This window comes from Phoca vitulina, unplaced genomic scaffold (assembly GCF_004348235.1).
Source record: "Phoca vitulina isolate PV1807 unplaced genomic scaffold, GSC_HSeal_1.0 scaffold1, whole genome shotgun sequence".
Taxonomy (NCBI): Eukaryota; Metazoa; Chordata; class Mammalia; order Carnivora; family Phocidae; genus Phoca; species Phoca vitulina.
The window spans coordinates 58,822,809-58,843,094 of record NW_022589704.1 but is presented as its reverse complement, the minus strand read 5'-3'; the positions used below and the strand labels follow the sequence as shown (position 1 = coordinate 58,843,094).

The following is a 20,286-nucleotide window of genomic DNA, read 5'->3' as shown; positions in this document are numbered from 1 at the left end:
GGAACCCCCAGAAGTCTCCAAACTTTTTAGTCATATTAAAAGTATAGATGTGTTGAGTGTGCTTCAGCAAGAAATCTGAGCCTTTAATATCGTTCCCTGTAGGTCGTTGGAGATTGTTTCACCTCTAGGAATAAAGTACCTTTACCTCCTACTTCATATCCCCCTCTCTCACCTCTCCTCCAGGTTCAGGCCTGCCTCCCCCTTAAGGTCCCAATGCCTTCCTTGTTTTCCCATCAAAACCATTCTCCAGGCAGCAGCCAAAATGTTCTTTGAAAAATACTTATCTGGGAGCGCCTGGGTGGCTCAGTTATTTAAGCGACTGCCTTCAGCTCAGGTCATGATCCTGGAGTCCCGGGATCGAGTCCCACATCACATTGGGCTCCCTGCTCAGTCTGCTTCTCCCTCTGACACTCCCCCCTCTCATACTCTCTCTCTCTCTCTCTCATTCTCTCTCTCTCAAATAAATAAATAAAATCTTTAAAAAAATACTTATCTGTTCTTGTCACTTCTCTACTTACACTTCTCTCTGTTGCACGAGGGTGATGTTCAGAATCCTCACTGTGACCCGCAAGGCCTTACCTGTCCAGCCCTTGCACCACTTGGCCTCACTGCCTTCCCCTCCCCCCAGCACCCTTGTCCTGATTCCCCTGCCAGACTGGCCTCATCTCTAACATTAGCACCTGTTCCCCCTCGACCTGGAAGGCTGTTCTCCTTGCCCCCTGCCCTGTACCCCCAAGGCTCCCCAGCCTCAGATTCCCTGCCTTGCCCTGACTTTCGAATCTGAATTTGCCCCACCCTCCACCACCTGCCCCGTAGGAGAGAGAATTTCAAATAGGTGCTGTTTGCTTACCTGCAGGGTCATCTTGCTTGGGCTTTAGCCTAGAGCTCTTAAAGAACTCAGGGTTGGAAAACTTCCTTGATTAGAGCTGTTGTTGTGATTATCATGCTCCAAACTACTGCTCCTGGCAGGTTAGTCATGAATTAAAAATGGCCAGGAGTTGGCAAGCAGAATTTTGCCTCTATTTAGAAATATCTATCTTAGGACCAAAGGATATAATTAAATATCATTGAAGATGCAGCAATGGAAGTTCTTTGAGCCCTATTATGAGGATGCTATAGAAATCGAGAAACAAGGAAACAGAATAACTTGGCATAAGAGGTAAACTCAGGCCAGCCAGGGATCTGCTGTGAGAGAAGCGGTACATATGGCTTTAAAAGGGTAAACAGAAGAATTCTGCTTGAAGGTTTCCATTTACAACTGCTTTACTTTTCCCCTTCTTTCCTCCTCTTCTTCACATGGTTGAGAATTCTCTGGCTCTCAGATTTTAGAGCAATGTGCCATGTCCATTTTCACATTACACGTTACACGTCATACAGAAGTTACAGAAAAACTCTTGCCAAGAAACAGAAAAAAAAAGGGGGGGCCTAAACATTAGATCCCTACTCTAAGCTCTTCTCCCAAATAATCCTAATACTTTCAGAGAAAGTACAGATGACCTGTTTGCCATTACATTTTATGAACTCGGCTTTAATAAGTTGGGAGAAGCTAGTGCAGGTATAATGAGTGGGACATTATGACATGGTATCGCCTCAGACCCCAGAGCAGCCGTCTTCTATTCTGCCCCAATCCTGGCCACTCCCTGCCATGAGCTCTCATTAGTGCATCCCTGCTTTGAACATATCCCCTCACCTCGGGTGTTCACAGCAATGCCTACCCATCATCCTTGTGGCTTCCTGTTTTTAATGCTTTTCTAGCACTCATATCCCAGCCTAAGGATGCTACTTATGCTTTCCTTGCAACCTGATGATCTCCTAGGCAAGAGAGGTGGGGAGCAGAGGGGCTGTTGCTGGGAAGGGCTGTGCCCAAAGCTCACGGCTGGGCCTGGCTACTTCTGACCAGGCAGGAATGTGGTAGTGACAGCCATGTTCTGCCCTGGCTCCCCTGTGGAGGCTCCCGCTTGCAGCCTGGAGAGGTCTTGGCAGCAGGCAGTAGCTTGAAGAACACTCAGAAAAAGCCTCACTGTGTGTCCGGAAGACCTTCACCTCCAGGGTAGGGAATCTTGCTCCACCAGGACCCCATTTTCTTTTGGCATACAGGGTCCAGCTAGGGTACAAGTTGCCAGCCCTCCTTTATCTCTGTTAGTCCTGCTTTGTAAACCGAGACTGGCCTTTCAGAAGGGGACCTCTCTCTGGTATGCCTCCTCCCCCAGCAGATGCCACCCAGCTTTAGTATTCCGGCTCCTGGACTACAGCTGGGTCATATGGAGCCTTTGTGCAAATTAGAGAAAAGCAGCCCTAGCTCTGGGTGGGAGCAGCCCCACGCTGGGGCTCAAGGCCTGTGGTGCAGAGCTGGATTTACCCCCGGCACCCTTCCCACCAGATGGTTGCTCTGCCAGCCTCCCAGCCAGCCTTCTTCAGTGTGGGGGCCATGAGTCAGCTGAGAGACACACCACGTTTTAACCTTCCTGGAGACTGTCCTGTTTGTCTCTTCTTCCACAATATTAGTATAGCCAGTAGTACATCTCCACCTGGATTTAGGGACAGGCATTTGGCCTCACGAGTCCAAGCATGCCGTTCCTCCCCTCCACTGCATCCCACACCCCTCATACTGCTTTCCCTCTTCCCTCTGTTCTGAGCCACAGACACTGACTTGGCTTCACCAACTGGCCCATTGTAATTCACAGATTCATTTTTAAAAATATGTTCTTTGAATATTTTGCAGTTCTGGTGGCTGAAAGGCTTTACTTACTGTTGTGAAATTATTTTTGAGCTTACTGTCTTGTGTCCTTCCTTTCTCGTTGGACAGTTTTACCTTGTGGATATAAAAACAGGCAGTATACTATAAAATTATTTAAGAAAGTCTATTACTTAAATTCCTATTTCTCCACAGCCTCATTTAACAGACAGGTCAATAGATGTATTATGGGTCTTTACATTGGGTAGGTCTTTACATAGCTCAGGAATTGTCATGCAGAGAATGTTCTTTCCTACAGCTGAAGGCTATCTTCTTGGGAAACTCATCAAATGTAGTGTGATTATCTTGATTAATCCTTATTATTATTATCAGCAACTATTTATTAAGTGCCTAATATGTGCAGGGCACTTTTATAGATTTTATTTCTCATCTTCCCAGTGGTTCTGAAAGATGGGACTCTTTTTTTTTTTTTTTTTTAATTTTTTTTATTGTTATGTTAATCCCCATACATTACATCATTAGTTTTAAGATGGGACTCTTTATCCAGGAAACTGAGGTGACCAACTTACTCAAGTTCACATAGGTAGCAAATGGTAGTATCAGAATTAAGACCCTGTTCTTGTGAGGTTTGGATCTCTGCATGCTTTTCATAACATCAGAAGTTCTTGGTTTTTTTCCACTGAAGTTCTCCGAATGCAGAGGAAATCAATACATCCTGCCCGGGGTCTAGACCCTTTGTAGCTAGAAGTAGCCAGCAGCAAGCTCAAAATTTCTTTGAAGTCTCATGCTTTAATCTTTAAAATTTATGCAAATTTAGCTTTCTACTCCGTAATATGAAAGTATAAAAGTAATCCTTTAAACTACTTGACATAGAATAAAATTTAAGCTCCAAGAAGTGCTTCTATTAACCCCTCTCGCATCCCCTTCTGCCCTGCTGCGTGCCACTCCAGGGATCTGCACACCTCAGTTGGAGAAGGTCAGCATTGCACTGTGGTACGTCTCCGTTAAATTCTCCATGCCAGTTTTGTTGAGAAACCTTTCAGGTACAGAGCAACCTGTCACCTGGCCAATTCTCAACCATAGAAGTCTTTCTAACAGAGAGTAGAATCCTTATTCCTTCGTAGACAAATCCTAAATTGGTCTGTGTTGATTCTTCACGGAGATCTTTGAGTGACATCTGTCTGGCTAGAAGTTCAGGGATTAGTCTTGTGATTTGTAAATTTTTATTTTTTAGAAGCAAAAGTCATCTTTCAGATGAAATTGCTCTTGGAACTCTAATTTATAAAACAGTTAAAAGGGAAGACACTCTTGTTGCCACAGGGGTGGAGGTTCTGCGTGCATGGTGCCCTTGCCTGAGGGTCCACCACGCAGCCCAGAGTTCTCCCCAAGGAGCCCTGGACCTCATTCAGAGCACCCATTTTATGGATGAGGAGACTGAAGTCAGAGAGCTCAGAAGACTTGTCTGAGTTGACCCAGCTGACTAGTGACAAAGCCAGGAGTAGATTCTAAGAACGAAGCCTACCAAATTCTTCGAAGACCCCTGAAGGCCCTTGTGGTTTTCTTGTCATGTGAACTGATTTCCTAACTGCTGTCAGAGGTCGTGAAGGGTTAGGGAGTGGGAATGGTGCAGAGTCCTCCTGCCAGGGGCCCGCCACAGTGAGGATAAGTGTCTGTGGCAGCTAAAGGCACAGCTCTTTCCCAGGTGCATATGGTGATTTAAAAATGATTAGTGAAGCCATTTAAACTATTGATGTGTTAGGATGCGCTGGGATCCAGGGAAAGCCTTTGTGGGGAGAGGTCCACCAGGGCCCCAGTCAGACCACTGCACCCCTGGCAGCCAAGGTGTGGGAGGCATGTGGGAGTGACACCACGTAACCACCATGAAAATATGCCGGCTTGCCTCTGCAGAACTGCGGGCTCAGATGAAAGCTGGCCTTGTGCTGACTTTCATACGGGAGCCTTGGCGCATTCCCTTTAGTCTTGTTCTGTTTCTCAGAAAGCTTGGAGTGGCTTTTAAACTTCGATGAAGATATGAACCACTCCACAATCTAGGTTTACTAATACAGTCGTCTCTCGTTTTTCAATTCATCACTGTAGCAGCAATAAACTCTATTACAAGGCAGCCCAGTATCTAATCCTACAGTTCCCCTACTCTGGAGGACTTTATGGTCGAAGGGAATTACTCCCACCTCCACATGTTTAAGAGGGAAGGGCTGTCTGTTCACTCCACTGCCACCGTCATCCCGTGCTGCCAGCCGTCCACACTCTGATGATTGATACTGAATGCCACTGCAAGCCAGCGCCACCGGTTCAGCCCCAGGCCAGGCAGCCACAGTGGGTGATGAACAGGGACAACTAAGTCTCTCTCCCACGTGATCCTCAGCCACCTAGATCTCTTTCCCAGAGGCAGTCTTTGTTACAACTTTCTTGTGTATGTGTCCAGAGATAGTCTATGCATTTACAGATCTTTATGAATATTCACATACACACATCTATTCTTTTATCCCCACAAAATGGTAGCATACTCTACATACAGGGCTGTGGTTTGCCTTTTTTTAATTTCACAATATATTGTGGAGCTAGTTCTATGTCAGCCGGTAGTGCTGCTTCATTCATGGCTGCATAATACTCCAATATCATCTCTTCATCAGGGAGTAGCCCGGGTGCCATCTACGTGTGGACATTTGAGTTATTTCCTATTTGATGGTGCTGTTGTTTTGTTTGCTGTTACAGACAGATACGCATGTTTGCATGTGTATTCGGGTATTTCAGGAGCTCTAAGGGAGGTTCTTTGCTCAGTGGAAGGGAAGAGACATTTAATGTGAGGGGTACTTGCAAATTACCTTCCACCGAGGTTGTCTCATTTTACAGAAGCAACATATGAGATAACCAGTTGTGTGTTAGTAAATTTTTTGAAACTTTGCCAGTCTGACAAGTGAGAAATGACATTGCACTATAGTCTTAATGTGCCTTTTTTTTTTTAAAGATTCCATTTATTTGTGCCTTTCTGTCATAAGTGAGCTTCTGCACCTTTTCATATGATATATTCTTTTATAGATTCTTTTTTAACTGGTGTTGGAAGATGAGATGCTGCCCAAAGATCAAGCAGTATGCAAGTTATTTAGGAATCCCAATTTTCTGATATAGGTTTTATTTCAATTAGTTGTTTTTATCCTAACTAATATAGGGTTCTCTGTATGGTGCTACATAAGAAATCAATTTTCCTGTTTTAGTGAATGTTTTCTAAAAAATGTCCCATCGATTTTAAAAGGTTGACTTTTTATTTATAGGTGTTAAAATTTTTTGAAAGATTTATTTATTTATTCATTCATTCATTCATTCATTCATTTATTCTAGAGAGCCAGAGAGAGAGAGAGATGTGTGCATGTGTGCACATGGTGGGGGAGGGGCAGAGGGAGAGAGAGAATCTCAAGCAGACTCCCTGCTGAGCGCAGAGCCCAACACAGGGCTCAATCCTCTCAGTGGATGCTCTAGATGGCTTTATGCTCACCAAGCCTTATCCCCGAGATCATGACCTAAGCTGAAATCAAGGGTCTGATGCTTAACCAACTGAGCTACCCAGGCACCACCCCTATTTATAGGTGTTAAAATTTCAACCCTGTTTTTGCAATCTCTCCTATACCCAAAGTTATTCTGCTGAAACCAATGTTGTCTTATTAAATAAAGTACTTTATAAAATTAAAGTATTTAATTAAATTCAGCAATGACATTTATGAAACAGAAATTTGAACATCAAATGGAAATTATGGAAATGTTACGTTTCTTAGTTGTGATAGTGGTATTGTGGTTTTGTTTGGGGAAAAAAAAGAGTCCTTGTCTTTTAGAGATCACTACTGAAATATTTATGGATCAAATAATATGATATCTGGGATTTGCTTCAAAATAATTCCGGAAAGAGCAGGTGGAAAGGAGTGTAGAGGGAACAACATTGGTCATGAGTTCATAATTTTTGAGGCTGGATGTTAGGTATGTGTTATTCTGTTTTTATACATGTTTGACATTCTCCATAAAAATTCTAAAATTCAACAGATAAATATTAAGTTCATCTCATGTGCAAGGCTTGGTGCTCTCTGGGGCAGAGACACTTCACAAGTGCATAAGGCCTGTCTGCTTGTTCTCTGCAATGAGCCCAGTGCCTAGGACGCTGCCTGCACATAGTAGGTGTTCAGTACACACATGCCCTAAAACCTGGCCCGCCTCTTGCTTGCCCAAGGGCTGCTCTATTTTCTGTTCCCAGAGCACAGCCCTGATGCTGCACTCCATGAATGAGCAACAAACCCAGTGCTATGGGGCTAAAGGAAGGCGAAGGCCCATTCCTTTAGAGTCAGGAAGGTGCTTCTGTGGAGCTCATGGGAACTGGCATTGGGGTGCCTGAGACAAAGAACATCCGCCCCATCTGAAACATTTCCAAGCAAAGCAAAATTGCTCCTTTAATTTAACATAGGTTATTTCGTTTAAGAGCCTGGTAAGGAGTTGCTAACAGTAAGAAGAATAACTCAAAAGGCTGTAGGGGGTCACAAAACCTTCTCAGAACACATCCGAGTCCCCATCTGCTTTCTGTGAGCCTGTTTTGTTTAGAGTCCAGCATAACAGCATGCCCAGTAATGTGCTTAATCAGTGCTCTCTCGTGAGGAAGATGAGTAGATGGTGTCATAAGAAAGAAGAGAATCAGAACTGGGACACTGTCAAAGGAAATGTCAGGAATTCAGGGTGATAGATTAGTCCTGTGGGTATGTTTGAGTGATTAGTTAACTCAGAGGCAGAGAAAATCATGATTTTTAATGTTTGCATGCAGGTGTTAGTATAGTTGCCTCAAAATGAGAAGAAAAAAAGGATTAGAAAAAAAAAAAAGCTAGTCACATCTTGACTAGAAGAAGGCTCTTTTGAGAAACCGTCAATGTTACATTACAAACACCATTCAAATCTACCAAATGGGCCAGATGTTTGCTCAAACACTGCATGTCTCCAGCTGCCCATTGCTACAGATGAAGGCTTTTCTGCTGACGTCTGTGTAACCCACAAGCACATTATAGAGTGTTGATTCTTTTGACGCCATTTAACATTTATGTGTCATCATAATTATAAACCATAAATATACATGACACCGTGCAATAAATAAAATTGCCTGGCTTTCGTTCTAAGAGGGGAGGAGGCTGTATTTATTACCTGAGAAGACAGGATGTCTAAAACCCATTTTGCATTCTTTGTAAACATCGCCCCTCTCTCAGTGGATGCTCTAGATGGCTTTATGCTCACCAAGCCTTATCCCTTCAAAACAGCACAGACTTTGGGGGCTAATAGATATTGCTGAGCCCCAGGTTTTAAGGCAGACCTGGACCAAAAATCAGGGGGATACATTTCAGAGGAATCCAAATAGTTCTAAATGAAGTCAAACCATTCTATTTGACAACAGACCAAAAGTTCTTTAGAGGTCATGTAACGGGGCAGGTGTAAGTGTAAAAGGAAGTAGTTAAATGGAAGCGAATCAGCTTCTTTCAAACAGACATTTTTCAGAGAAGCATTTCTTTTTCCTTTGAAAGAAAGCTGATTCAGTGCCATTCACCTATTAAGAAGGCAGCACAATTATTTGTATCTGCATCTATAAAAACCAAGTGTCTCTGCCTTCCACAAAAACCTGAGCATGTGTTTGCCAGAGTGAAAAGCAGGGCAAGAGGTAGAGGGAGGGGGAAAGCCCACGCAGTTGGGTTCATCAGTCACAAGTACCTAAATGAACTGGCCTGGCGTATTATCCCCTCCCTGGGCAGGGGCAAGGGGCCCTTCCAGTCTTATCCACGAAGACCCCTTCTAACACAGCATCTTTATTTCAGAGCACAGATCCCAGACAGCAAATTTCATGGCTTTGTAAATACTAGAGTCAGATGCTTCCTGACACCCAACGTTTCTGCTTTTTAGTGTGTAAATAAACGAGTGCTCCAAGTGAGTAAATCTCTGTGCATTGAGTTTACAATCTTGTCTTTCAGAAATATCGACAGTACATGGCAGGACTTCTGGCTCCTCCTTATGGTGTTATGGAAACGGGCTCTAACAATGACAGTAAGTGAAAAATGTGAACATTTTGTATCTAAAAATTTGTCATGCAGTATGTGTTTTCGTGTGACAAAAAATATGTCCTACACCAGCTTGACAGAGTAAATCTCCAGACTCTTTCATGGATAAACAGACCTGCCAGCCCACACTTGAATTATTTTTAAAAATTGTTAACAGTATTATTTTGTGGTCCTAGCTGATATAGGGAGGGATGCTCTGGTATCAGTTGGAACTTCATACTTAAAATGCTCTCTCAAAATCTCTTCATTTTATGGTGAAATCTAGTGTTTCTGTGCTCTTTTAAAAATGGGATTTATGAATTGTATTTGTTTCAGTCACATCCAGACACCTGAGAGCCCCACCTCTTGCTATTTTGATGCTATTGGTCAAGGAGGGAAGCAGCATGAGTCATTATTTATTCTTCGCAAATCATGGCCTCATCTAATTCCAGGCCTTTTATATGACCAGTCTCGCTGTGTTCGTAAAAGACAGGAAGTTTTCCTCTGTGATACTCTTTTCTCGTGGGTGCCCACTAGAGTCAAAGAAATCCTGCGTCCTGAGTCTGTCTGTCCGTTCACAGGTGTCAGGAGCATCTTCTTATTGCTCATGACTGGCTCTGGGAGTTGCTTGTTGCTGAGTCCCCTTATTCGGCTCTCGGACGTACATGGGGGCCAGGGTGCCCAGTGCTGAGGTTTTTGGAGCAGCTAGACAGCGTGATGAACTAACCAGGCAGTGCCTCCATGCCAGGGTCTTCTAAGCAAGAGTGACCCTTCACATCCTCTCTGTAGCTCCTTCAGTTGCCACTCACTACCAGCCTCTCCACTCCGAGGTGATCCTCCTCCCTGCAAGATCTTAAGTGAGCTTCCTCCCATTCCCTGCCCTCCGTGTCATAGTTTCTGTGTAGCCTCAGCCCTGTTTCTCTGTTTCTCTTCTGTCCTTGGGTTGGAGGGATGGGGTGGGGAAGACAGGTCTTCCTTTCCTGCCCTCCCGTGTTCTTGATTTTTCTTTCCTGACTGATGTAAGAATGACCGGCTCATGAAGAGTCCTTGAGTTGAAATCCCAGCTGTGCTGTCTCCTATCTGTATGACCTCAGGCAAAGCACTTAATCTCTCTCTGCCTCGGTTTCCTCACAAGATTGTTGTGAAGATTAAATGTGAAGATTAAAATGAAGATTGTTGTGAAGATTAAATGAAGGTCAAGTGTTTAGAGGGTGCCAGGCATAGAGTAAGCACCCCCGTGGTGTTAGCTATCATTTCCTCAGCCCTGGTCACTCTTAACCCCTCCAAGTCTGGCTTCTGCCCCATACCTCTTGACTCAGACCGTCTCCAGTGACCAACCAACGCCAGCCTCCATCATTACTGTTCCCCAGCTCTCTGACTTTGGTAAGACTTTCCATGTTCAGACTCCATTTTCCCTGAGTTCCCAGGCTCCACTGCATTATCCTGGTTTTCTGGTATCTCTCTGGCCACGTTCATTTGGTCTCTTCCACAGGTACCTCTTCCTCTCAGCCAGAAGCTTAGGTATTACCCAAGAGTCCAGTCTTGGCTGCTTTTCTCCTTTGTTCTTTATACTTTCCCCATGACCATCGTTTCTTACAGTGGATACGAACTTCCTGAACCAATACCTCTGTTTGATTCTTCCCATGATGGCTTAGCTTTTCAGAGGACTGCTGGTTCTCTTTCCACCTGGATGTTCTGCTGGTCTCTTAAACTCATAGTGTCAGCAACAGAACACATCCTGATTCCCACAAAACCCTGAAAGCCACATTTCCATTCCTATCTGCCCTGTTCTTCTCCCATACCAGCCTCTAAACCTCAACCATTTTATTATTTTTTAAACATTTTATTTATTTATCTGTCAGAGAGAGAGAGGGGGAGGGAGAGGGAGAGAGGGAGGGAGAGAGCACAAGCAGGGGGAGCGGCAGGAGAGAGGGAGAAGCAGGCTCCCCGCTGAGCAGGGACCCTGATGCGGGGCTCTATCCCAGGACCCCAAGATCATCACCTGAGCCGGAGGCAGACACTTAACTGACTGAGCCACCCAGGCATCCATAAACCTTAACCATTTAGAGTCCTCCCTTCTGTCACCTCCATGCACTGAGGTTAATCACCCATCCGGTTCTTTGTTCCTTCCTTTGCAGAGTTCATGTTTTTTCCTTTCTGTTCCCTCTGCAGCCACTTGGCCAAGGACCTCATCACTCTTGACCTAAGGGCAAGAATGACTCAGCTGGCTCTGAGCCTTTAGGATCTCACCCTTGGTCTACCCTACACCTGACTTACACCCGACTTACACAGAACCTTTTAAATTTACTTTGTATTGTGAACAATTTCAAACATACAGAATGACATAGTTAACATCCATGTCTTCATCACTTTAATTACCATTAGTATTTTAATACTTAAATATGATTTGTTTATTAATAGCAATATGCACTTTAATATTTTAATTTTAATATTTGCCTTATTTCCTTCTTCTACTCACATACACACATTTCACCTCAAATACTTCGGCAGATAGTTTTGAAAATAAAGACTTTTCCATGCACCTAATAAACTGGTATGACTTGGGATGCCTGAGTGGCTCAGTCGGTTAAGCGTCTGCCTTCGGCTCAGGTCATGATCCCAGGGTCCTGGGATTGAGTCCCACATCGGGCTCCTTGCTTAGCAAGGAGCCTGCTTCTCCCTCTGCCTGCCTCTGTCTCTCTCTCTCTGATAAATAAATAAAATCTTAAAAACAAAACAAAACAAAACTGGTATGAATTTCCTTAATCATATCATCTACTAAGTCCATACTCAGATTTTCCCCACTGAATGTCTTTATAGCTCTTTGCTCAAACTGGACCTCAAGGATCATGCTCTTGCATCTGACTTTTATGTTTTAAGGGTCTTTTCATTTTGAACAGACCCTTCCCCCCGGCCCTTTGTCCTGGTCATATCACTCTGTTGCTCAAAACATCTTAATGGTTGCCTATTGCCTGCCATGGAAGGTGAATTTCCAAGATTGCTAATGCCTTAGCCCAACTTTCAAGTTCCTGTGTGGCCCCAAATCATCTTTTCAGTGTTATTTCTCTACGGACACCCTAATCTCCAGCCACTCAGATATGGTGATTTGCGCTGCCATTTATTTATCTTATCGAAACTCCTAGAAAGGAAGCTTCTGTTACACCCTGTATCTCCTCATACAATCAACTCCAGTCTTTTCAAATGGTCGTTGAACAAATGGTTGGAATAATGAATGGATAGCTGGGATTCAAAGTTTCAGAGTGCTGATATTAGGCCACCCTTACTCCTGACAGATTTGGGAAGTGATGGCAAACATGCCCATTAATATTCTGTCACCCTGCTTCCTGCCTAGGCTTTTATGTACTGGTACTATCTCAGTGTGGGGGGCAGAGTTTAATTAGGAAATGTTTCTGGATAGTCTCTTCCATTCATACCCTTTCTGTGTATTACACTGCTGCCTATTAAAATGGGCACTCAATTCTTTTAAAGCCAATAGTAGACATCCTGTGTACCCCCTTATTAAACACAGAATGTGCTGTTTACTCAGAATTTGGAAGTACTGTATTTTTATGTTGCAAACCACCTCAAACTGCTCTAGGGATGAGCCGCACATACAAACCACCTGTTTGTATCTCTCAATCTCTCAATAGAAGGCCACTGGGGTCCACTGTACTGGAGGCATTAAACTCTGCTGGGGCTATGGGCCTTCCTGTCTGGCCACCCTGATCATGTCCGTCACAGTCAACAACCCCAAAGGAAATACAGAGGACCAGGGCCTGCCTATAGCTCACGAAATGTTTGTAAATGAATGAACAAATGCATAAATGGATGAACGATGAACTTTTTCACAGAAAACTGGGACACCCCTGGAAACAGACACGGCCAGGCTCAGACCTGACTTCGGAGGCAGCAGGAATTTGCTTTGCCCCAAATGGAAGTTGTGTTCTGGTGGTTCTTACGTGGGACTTGAAGCTAGGTTCACAGCCCTGGAGCATGGTGAGGTGGTCTGAAATGTAAAAAATATAGTATGTGTAACTTAAGATTTGACTTGTCTGTCCCTAATTCTGAGTGTTCTATGCCCAGCAGAGAGGAATTAGTTGTTCGCATGGTGTAAATGAATCAGAGATGGATTTTTACCTTTGGCAAAGTAAAGCATATGGTAGAAAAGCAAAATAAGCATGAGATTTTGTTATCTGGCACACAGCCCTGCTCCTGATTCATTGATTTATTTATGTTACAGATTTTGGTGGGTGCTGCTATTTTTCTAAGCAGCATTATGTAAGTTTTGATGGAGACACAAATCAGAAACACCAGAATTTTACTTTGTTTGATTCAGCAAAGGATTTCAGTTCCATTTTACAGATTCATCTTACAATTCATGCTCTCTCTCTATTTTTCTTCTTCTAGGGATTCCTGACAAGGAGAACGTGAGTAGCACTCTCTCTGCCTAGCCTCTAAAAACTGTCATAAGGTAAAAAAAAAATAATCATGGTAACCCTACCAGCAAAGAGAGCTCTTCATCCACATTCAACAGAGCAATAAATATTTTTCTAATCTTATTCTGGCATCTTGGTCTGTCCCTTTGAAATATGAGGGGGAGAAGGTTGATTGCTCTGACATGGTCATCACATGTCCTTGATATTAACTAGTCTGCAGAAAGGTTATTCTAAGGGCAAACAGTACAATTGCTAAGGGTTTTTCTTTTTCCCACGATGTATACAGGCAAGTGAGCAAATCATAGCTTTAATAACATACAAAATATTGGTTGTTTTTCCTTAGTGGAGTACAAAATATGAAATACGGGGTCAGTTGATTTTATAATTGTATCCAAGGTTCATGAAAGTCAATGTTTCTCTTTGGAAGCTGAAAATAAGTAATTGCTCTAATTGTTTAGCACAGTCAGGTAAGAGAGTAGGTTTAGGACAAACTTTTCACCAAGAACCAGTGCCAAGTGCAGGTTCCAAGGATGGTAGTGGTGTAGTGGCATTGCTTTGCTTGCAAATAATAAGAATATGAATTACATATTAACCAGAATCTCAATCTATTCAACAACCTGGAAGGGTTAATGGTGGAAGAGTATATAGTGATTAATTTGAAGCAGTGCTTGGTGACTCTCAGATGCATCCCCTTTCATTATGTTCCTCAATTGCTGTACCCAAGTGGCAACATTCACAGAATCATTACAGAATATTCTCCTTTCCTTTCCCTGCTTTTGGTCCTATGTCTGTGGACAGAGATATCGTCTTCATTCAATTCAGATTATTTCTGTATCCCTTTCCAGAGATCTAACTCTAGCTTTCTTTGGGTCTTCTTTTTATAACGTTGGCTTCAAAGGCTGGTTGGGATTCTGGCCCATTGTTACACCACCACAAATTTGGGTTCCAGACCCAGCAATGTCACTTTGAATGTCACATCAAAATTTCACTTGGCTTGGCTTGGCAGAGGGTTTCAGTTCTTGGCTGTGGGCCTTCACAAGCTACTTGGCTTCTCGAAACATCCTTGCCTCATCTTTAAATGTGGGTGTTAGTCGTGACCACCTTAAGAGGCCATTATGAATATTGAATGGAATAATCTGTGGAACCCGTAGAGACTAGTCCAACAGAGCTCAGTAAATGTTAAGACTATTACTGTAATTATTATTTTGTCAAGACTTGTATCATTTTCTTGAGATCTTTCCTCCTCTGAAAAATGTCCTACCCTTTTATGAAGTAACTATCCTTTTGCCATTTATGGTTCTCATCAAAATACCTTTCTTCAATGAACCTTTCCATTGATCTGTTGCCATTAAAAAAATATCTTTGTGTGTTGAGCAAAGCTCTAGATAATCAGGTTCATGGAAAGCCAAAGCTTTAGAGTCTACAGTAACAGATTCATCCTGCCACGATTTTGGATACGGATGTCCCAAAGCACTCCAAAACAAATAATACACAGATCACTAGCCAAGTCAAGAGGATAAAAGAGCCTGGTGCTTCCTCATCAAGGAACCATCAGTGATGTGGAGGGCACACACAGAATGGCCAAGCCCTAGGAGGTCTAAAATGTTCTAAGCTTCAAAAGAAAGCTCTGTCTCTCTTAGGTCCCTTGTGACCTTTAGGTTGGACCTCCCTGCAGAGGGACAACATAAGCAGAGACCTACCAGCTGTCATCCTGTGGCTCACTTTGTGACAAAATAGGAATCTGAAGTTTACAGAAAGTTAGATATGTTGAGTTGTTATCAGCATGTTGCCCTGTAAGATTTGGGGGGGCAGGCTGTCTCCCCTATATTATTCATCGTGTATGTTCATTTCTGTTTGTTTGGGTCATTCATTCTGTGTCAGATTCTCTAGCAAACAGAAAAGCACCCTTTTTCTCTATCAGCAAATAGAGTGGATATAATGTCACCATGTGCTATTAAGAAAGTTCTCCAATGCCATCAGTCAAAGTAAAGCAAATGAGATGAAAGACATTCGTGAATAGAGTTGAAGCTCTAGAAAGATAAAAAGAAGCCTAAGAGCCTTAAAATGGGTGTTAATTGGAATTTTTCCTTTAGAAGAGACAAGTTGTGTTATGATGATTTCTTTTATCCTTTACCTTCTTTAACTACACGCTGGGCAATCTTATATTCCCTTTATGTTTCTAAATAGCAATAATATGCCTGTGGACTGAAATAAAAGCACTTAGACTATTGTTTCAGTGTCCAAACAGCTTCTTTATGGAGAGAATATATTCTCCTCTCCAGCTCCTACTCTTGATTTCGTTAATCACCATGTTTAACTTTTAACCAAATATGCAGGCATCAGTAAGTGGTGTTTTTAGCTGCCTTGCCAGCTCTCTTTTATTTCCAGATGCAGCCTCACCTTGCAAAAAAAGAACTTTCTTTTCATAAATTGCACTTTCATAGAAACAAATGGGCTGGCAGTTAACTTGCTACATTATTTTGTTTACTACTTACTGTAATTGATAGAGACATCATTTAACTTGATATGACACAGGAGACTGGAACCTATAAACTAATTGGTAAGATATTAGAAAAATGACTATTGCACCAATAAAGCAAGTTTTGATAGGGTTATGATTGTTTGGGGCTGTTGGTTGTACAAATAAATTATTCTCTTTGATCTTTTCAAGTTATATTTTTTCCATCTTCTGTATATGCCCTATTGGATGACCATGTTTAACACAGAAGCTAAAAATCACAATTAACAAGAAAGCTTCATAGTTGAATGTTACAGTTGCCCTTTGGAGGAATGAGCTTGTCTATAATTTTCTACTACTTATATAGATTTTGTTCCTTGTTGTGCTCCATCCTTTTGACAGATGATTGCTACTGAAGTTATGTAGTTTTAGAAGTCTATCCTTTTCTTCCTCAATGTAGAAGGGCCAGAAAATAGGCTTAGGAAGATATTACAAAATAATCCCATTTCCTTATTTATAAACATCTAGTTTCCAAAAGGATCATTTTTTTAAGGCAGTTATAGTATTGACAGTGTGATTAGGTCCCTACTAAGTGTGGAAGAGTACTTTCCCAATATAAAACACTAATTAATGCAATAATTCATTCAGTTATGGAAACAGCCCAAGTGTTCATGGACTGATAAATGCATAAAGAAGATGTGGTGTGTACACACACACACACACACACACACACACACTGGAATATTACTCAGCCATAAAAGGGACTGAAATCTTGCCAGTTGCAACATGGATGGAGCTAGAGTATAATGCTAAGTGAGATTAAGCCAGAGAAAGACAAAAAACATACGATTTCACTCATACGTGGAATTTAAGAAACAAAAGAAATAAAGGGAAAAAGAGAGAGAGAGAGAGAAAGCAAAAAAACAGACTCAGAGAGAAAAACTAATGGTTACCAGAGAGGCAGTGGGTGGGGGGTGGGTCAAAGAGGCTATGGGGACTAAGGAGTGCACTTGCTGTGATGAGCACCGGGTATTGTAGGGAAGTATTGAATCACTATATTGTACACCTGAAACTAATATTACACTGCATGTTAACTAACTGGAATTTAAATAAAAACTTACAATCAATTCAGAGCTCAAAGGTTTCCTAAGCACTAGAAGAACTGGATGCTACCAATTAGTAAGAGCAAGCTTGGGAATCTTATAAAACTATTTGGTAGGTCTTATTTTAAGAAGATGACTTAAATCAGCAGTTTGTCAAACTTTTAAAAATCATGGGTCATTTATATAAAGACTAATTTTTAGAAATTATTATAAAGACACAGATTTTAAATGGCAAATGGGGAGGAAATAATTTACACAGCTTGAAAATTCTCATTAAGGAAAGGACAATAGAAAAAGAAGAAAATAACTATCAGGGTCAAAAGGTTAGGAATGTTAGGCATTTTTAGGAAATATAATAACATTTATTGCTACTCTTTTTCAAGATTAAAGAAAACAAATTAAAATATTTCCCACCTATTAAATAACAACATCTTATTTTACTATTATACATTGGCTATGATTCTGGGCCAGAGGAAGGAAACGGAAATTGTGTGTCCTCAAACAAACTTAAAATATAAAAATACTTAGATAAACCCACAAAAACCCCATAAAACCTTTTAACTCCAGCTTTAGAACACCTGCTGAATTCAAACCAACAGTTTCTGTGAAACAGTTCTTAAAATCCTGCTTTTAAAACATGACTGATACACGTCCAGAGCTTATCAAGACGTGTTGGCCAGAGTTCACAGGCTTAGCCCTGGCAGCCGATCCCGTGTGTCGTAGGGTAAGGATGGCTAGCTAGCCCTGTCACCGCAATGCAACAGCTCGTACGAAGCCGGCCGAAGGCGCGAACCTCAGCAGGCGAGGGCAAATCAACCCAATGTGAAGGACAGAAAATCCTAAGCGGCTCATTTTGATTTTACAGGACACACTGCTTATCGCCCGGGTGAAGATTAGGTTTGGCAGTGTGGCTGGCTCCGTCCCTCCTGTTGGGTAGAGGGTCAACACTGGTTTCTTTAGCAGGCCTATGGGAGCACGTAGCTCAGTGAGCCAACACTTTGCCCCACCTCCTGGAGAACACCAGCGACTTAATGTCGAAGGTGCCAAGGACAGCATCGGCTCGGTCTCTGAAGAAATGTTTGTTTTTGTGTTTGTGAGTTATGTATTTTATGGGGCAGAATGCCCTTGCTGAATCTCTTCCTGCTTTTTATTCCGTCTGTTCCCCTGCTCTGTTATAAAAGCTGACGGTGCCATCTCTCTCTCTCTCTCTCTCTCTAGCTCCTGCAATGGTATATTGATTGAATTTTTAAGAGGAGGTATAGTTGCCCTTAATCTAAATCGTGAATGGTAAATGTGGGTAACAGTCTAAAAACCTGATCCCTCGGGTGTCAGTTAAGCCATGTGGTTGTTGCCTCTGAATGTTCTCGGCAATGTTCCCAAGATCTGCTTACCGTGAGTTTGCTGGGTGAAATGGCACATATTGGGGTGTGTTGGGGTGGTGGTTCGTTAGTATTTTAGAATTACTTTCATAAAATTATGAATTACACTTGCTGATTATCTCGGTGCTCTCCTTTTGGTTTCTCTACTGTTTTTAGATTTTTTTAATGGAGTAGAATTTGTACTGTTGTTGCATGCTGATGGTTTTCCAGGGTTGCATGAGTTTTTCCACATTTTACCCGGCTTGGCATATATATGTCCTCTCAGGCTTCTGTGTAGTCAGAGTTTGACTTGAGCAAGATATCACAGAGAACATGGGATTGTTTAATTGTTAAAAATAGTGGTAATAGAAGAAACGAGATTCCCCAGTCTCTCTAGCCAACAGCTTCTCCCCTGCTCTCACTTGAAAAAATGACGTGGCCTTGAGGTGAGGCAGCTCCATACGGGCCCTGCTGCTGAGAGTTAGTTCCACTGGCAGCAGGGGCAAGGAACACAATGTCATGTTAATGGTAATGTACGAGAGTGCTGATTTCAAAGTCATGGGAGAGTAGATTGCTGTCTCCAGAAATATTTTATCCTGTGCTGCAGGCAATTATGTTCATCACCAGTAACTTTGGGCTACAAGCACGTTACCTCAATTGACGGTGAGAATAAATTAGATAGTATCATTTATGTTTGATGTATCTGAATTTTTATTGTTCTTGTTTGGAGAAATTGGAACCAAATTATTTGCAAATATGTCTTATGTTTAGGAGAGCAATCTGTAGTGTTCTCGGATTGGATAAATTAATATAGTGATTATATGTCATTTAGGATTTGGATTCTTTTCTAATAACAGTTCTGTGTCAGACAGCCTCCCCTGAGTCCATCGATATTAAAATATTCTGTAGTCATTCTCTTTACCTTTAGATAAAATTACTTTGAAGATAGATGATTGATAGATGCACGTATACACATACATAAACACATACATATGTACGTATGCATGCGTATATATTTAACTGTTTTGATTCTTTAAAATTTCTAGAAAATGAAATGAAAAAATATGATTAAATAGATATAGAAATAGAAAAAATAGATATATGATCTGGCATTGTTCAGAATTCTTATTGCCAGCTTTTATAAATGTTTAAATTCTGTTTACTTGAACTTAGTTTTATTTTTTATTTTCCTTCAAAGAATGACTCAGAAATACCCACAGAATATGCCATATGTTTGGTTGAAAATCTTTAATTTAACAAACATGTAGTAATTGATCCCAAGCCCCATGTGGGGCCACAAAAATAAATAAAGCATGGTCGCTTCCTTCAGGGAGATAGAGCCACTGGACAGAGGCAGACATGAGAACACAAGTGCATAAGCACAAGTCATGGGCACACGTGGTTGGGAGAGTGTGGCATGAGGAGGTGAGCTTAGGAGTTCTTCAGTCTTGAGTTACAGTCCCAATTCTGCCACTGGCTCACCATGTGAAGGTGGACACGTTAGTTAAGCTTCCTCTTCCGTTTCCCTCTACAGAGCGGAGATAATAGTAGTGTGTTACCCCGGGGGCTTCCAGAAGGTTTAAGGAAAAGATTTATCCCAAGTGCTTAGCCAGTGCTAAGTACCTGGTATGTACTCTGAGGAGACACATGCGGGGGTCTGTGCAGTTCTCCTTGGGGAGAAGGGGAGGGATTCAGAGCCAGCCTCGCAGAGGAACAAATGCCTGTGTGCACTCTTGATGGAAAGAAGATGTTACCCAGGTGGAAGGGAAAGAACATTCCAGGCCAAGAGCACTGCATACATTAAGAAACACAGTACCAGAATTTTCTCTTTCGAGGCTAATTTCATCAGATCTGAAATAAAAAAAAAAACTTTTCATTATTTTAAAAACTATACTTTGTAGGATCCCTTTCAAAGTTATCAAAACCTGGCTTCCAAGCTCCAGGTATTTTGGGGACCCAACAAAACATCATATTTTTTTTCTCTAAAACTTGATCTTTTTAAAAATGTAGATGGGGAATTAGTTTGAATTTACCCCTATTTGTACCTACCAATATCGTGCCTTCTTTTTTAAAAATGACACATCTGGATTGCTAATGTCTTTAGAGCCTGTTGTTCACTCTGATCTCCAGCTCCTTTTCTTTTTTTTTTTTTTTTTTTTTTTTTTTTC

General features: G+C 41.9%; 1 protein-coding gene across 7 annotated transcripts in view; it reads left to right on the top strand.

Moving 5' to 3' along the window:
* RAPGEF4 (Rap guanine nucleotide exchange factor 4) overlaps positions 1-20,286 on the top strand; it is a 285,737-nt gene that overhangs the window by 155,694 nt on the left and 109,757 nt on the right. For all 7 annotated transcript variants that reach the window (XM_032408017.1, XM_032407991.1, XM_032407981.1 and 4 more), the window contains 2 exons: positions 8,698-8,770; positions 13,171-13,190. In XM_032408017.1, the coding sequence (XP_032263908.1) occupies positions 8,698-8,770; positions 13,171-13,190 (93 nt within the window). The remainder of the gene's footprint in view (positions 1-8,697; positions 8,771-13,170; positions 13,191-20,286) is intronic.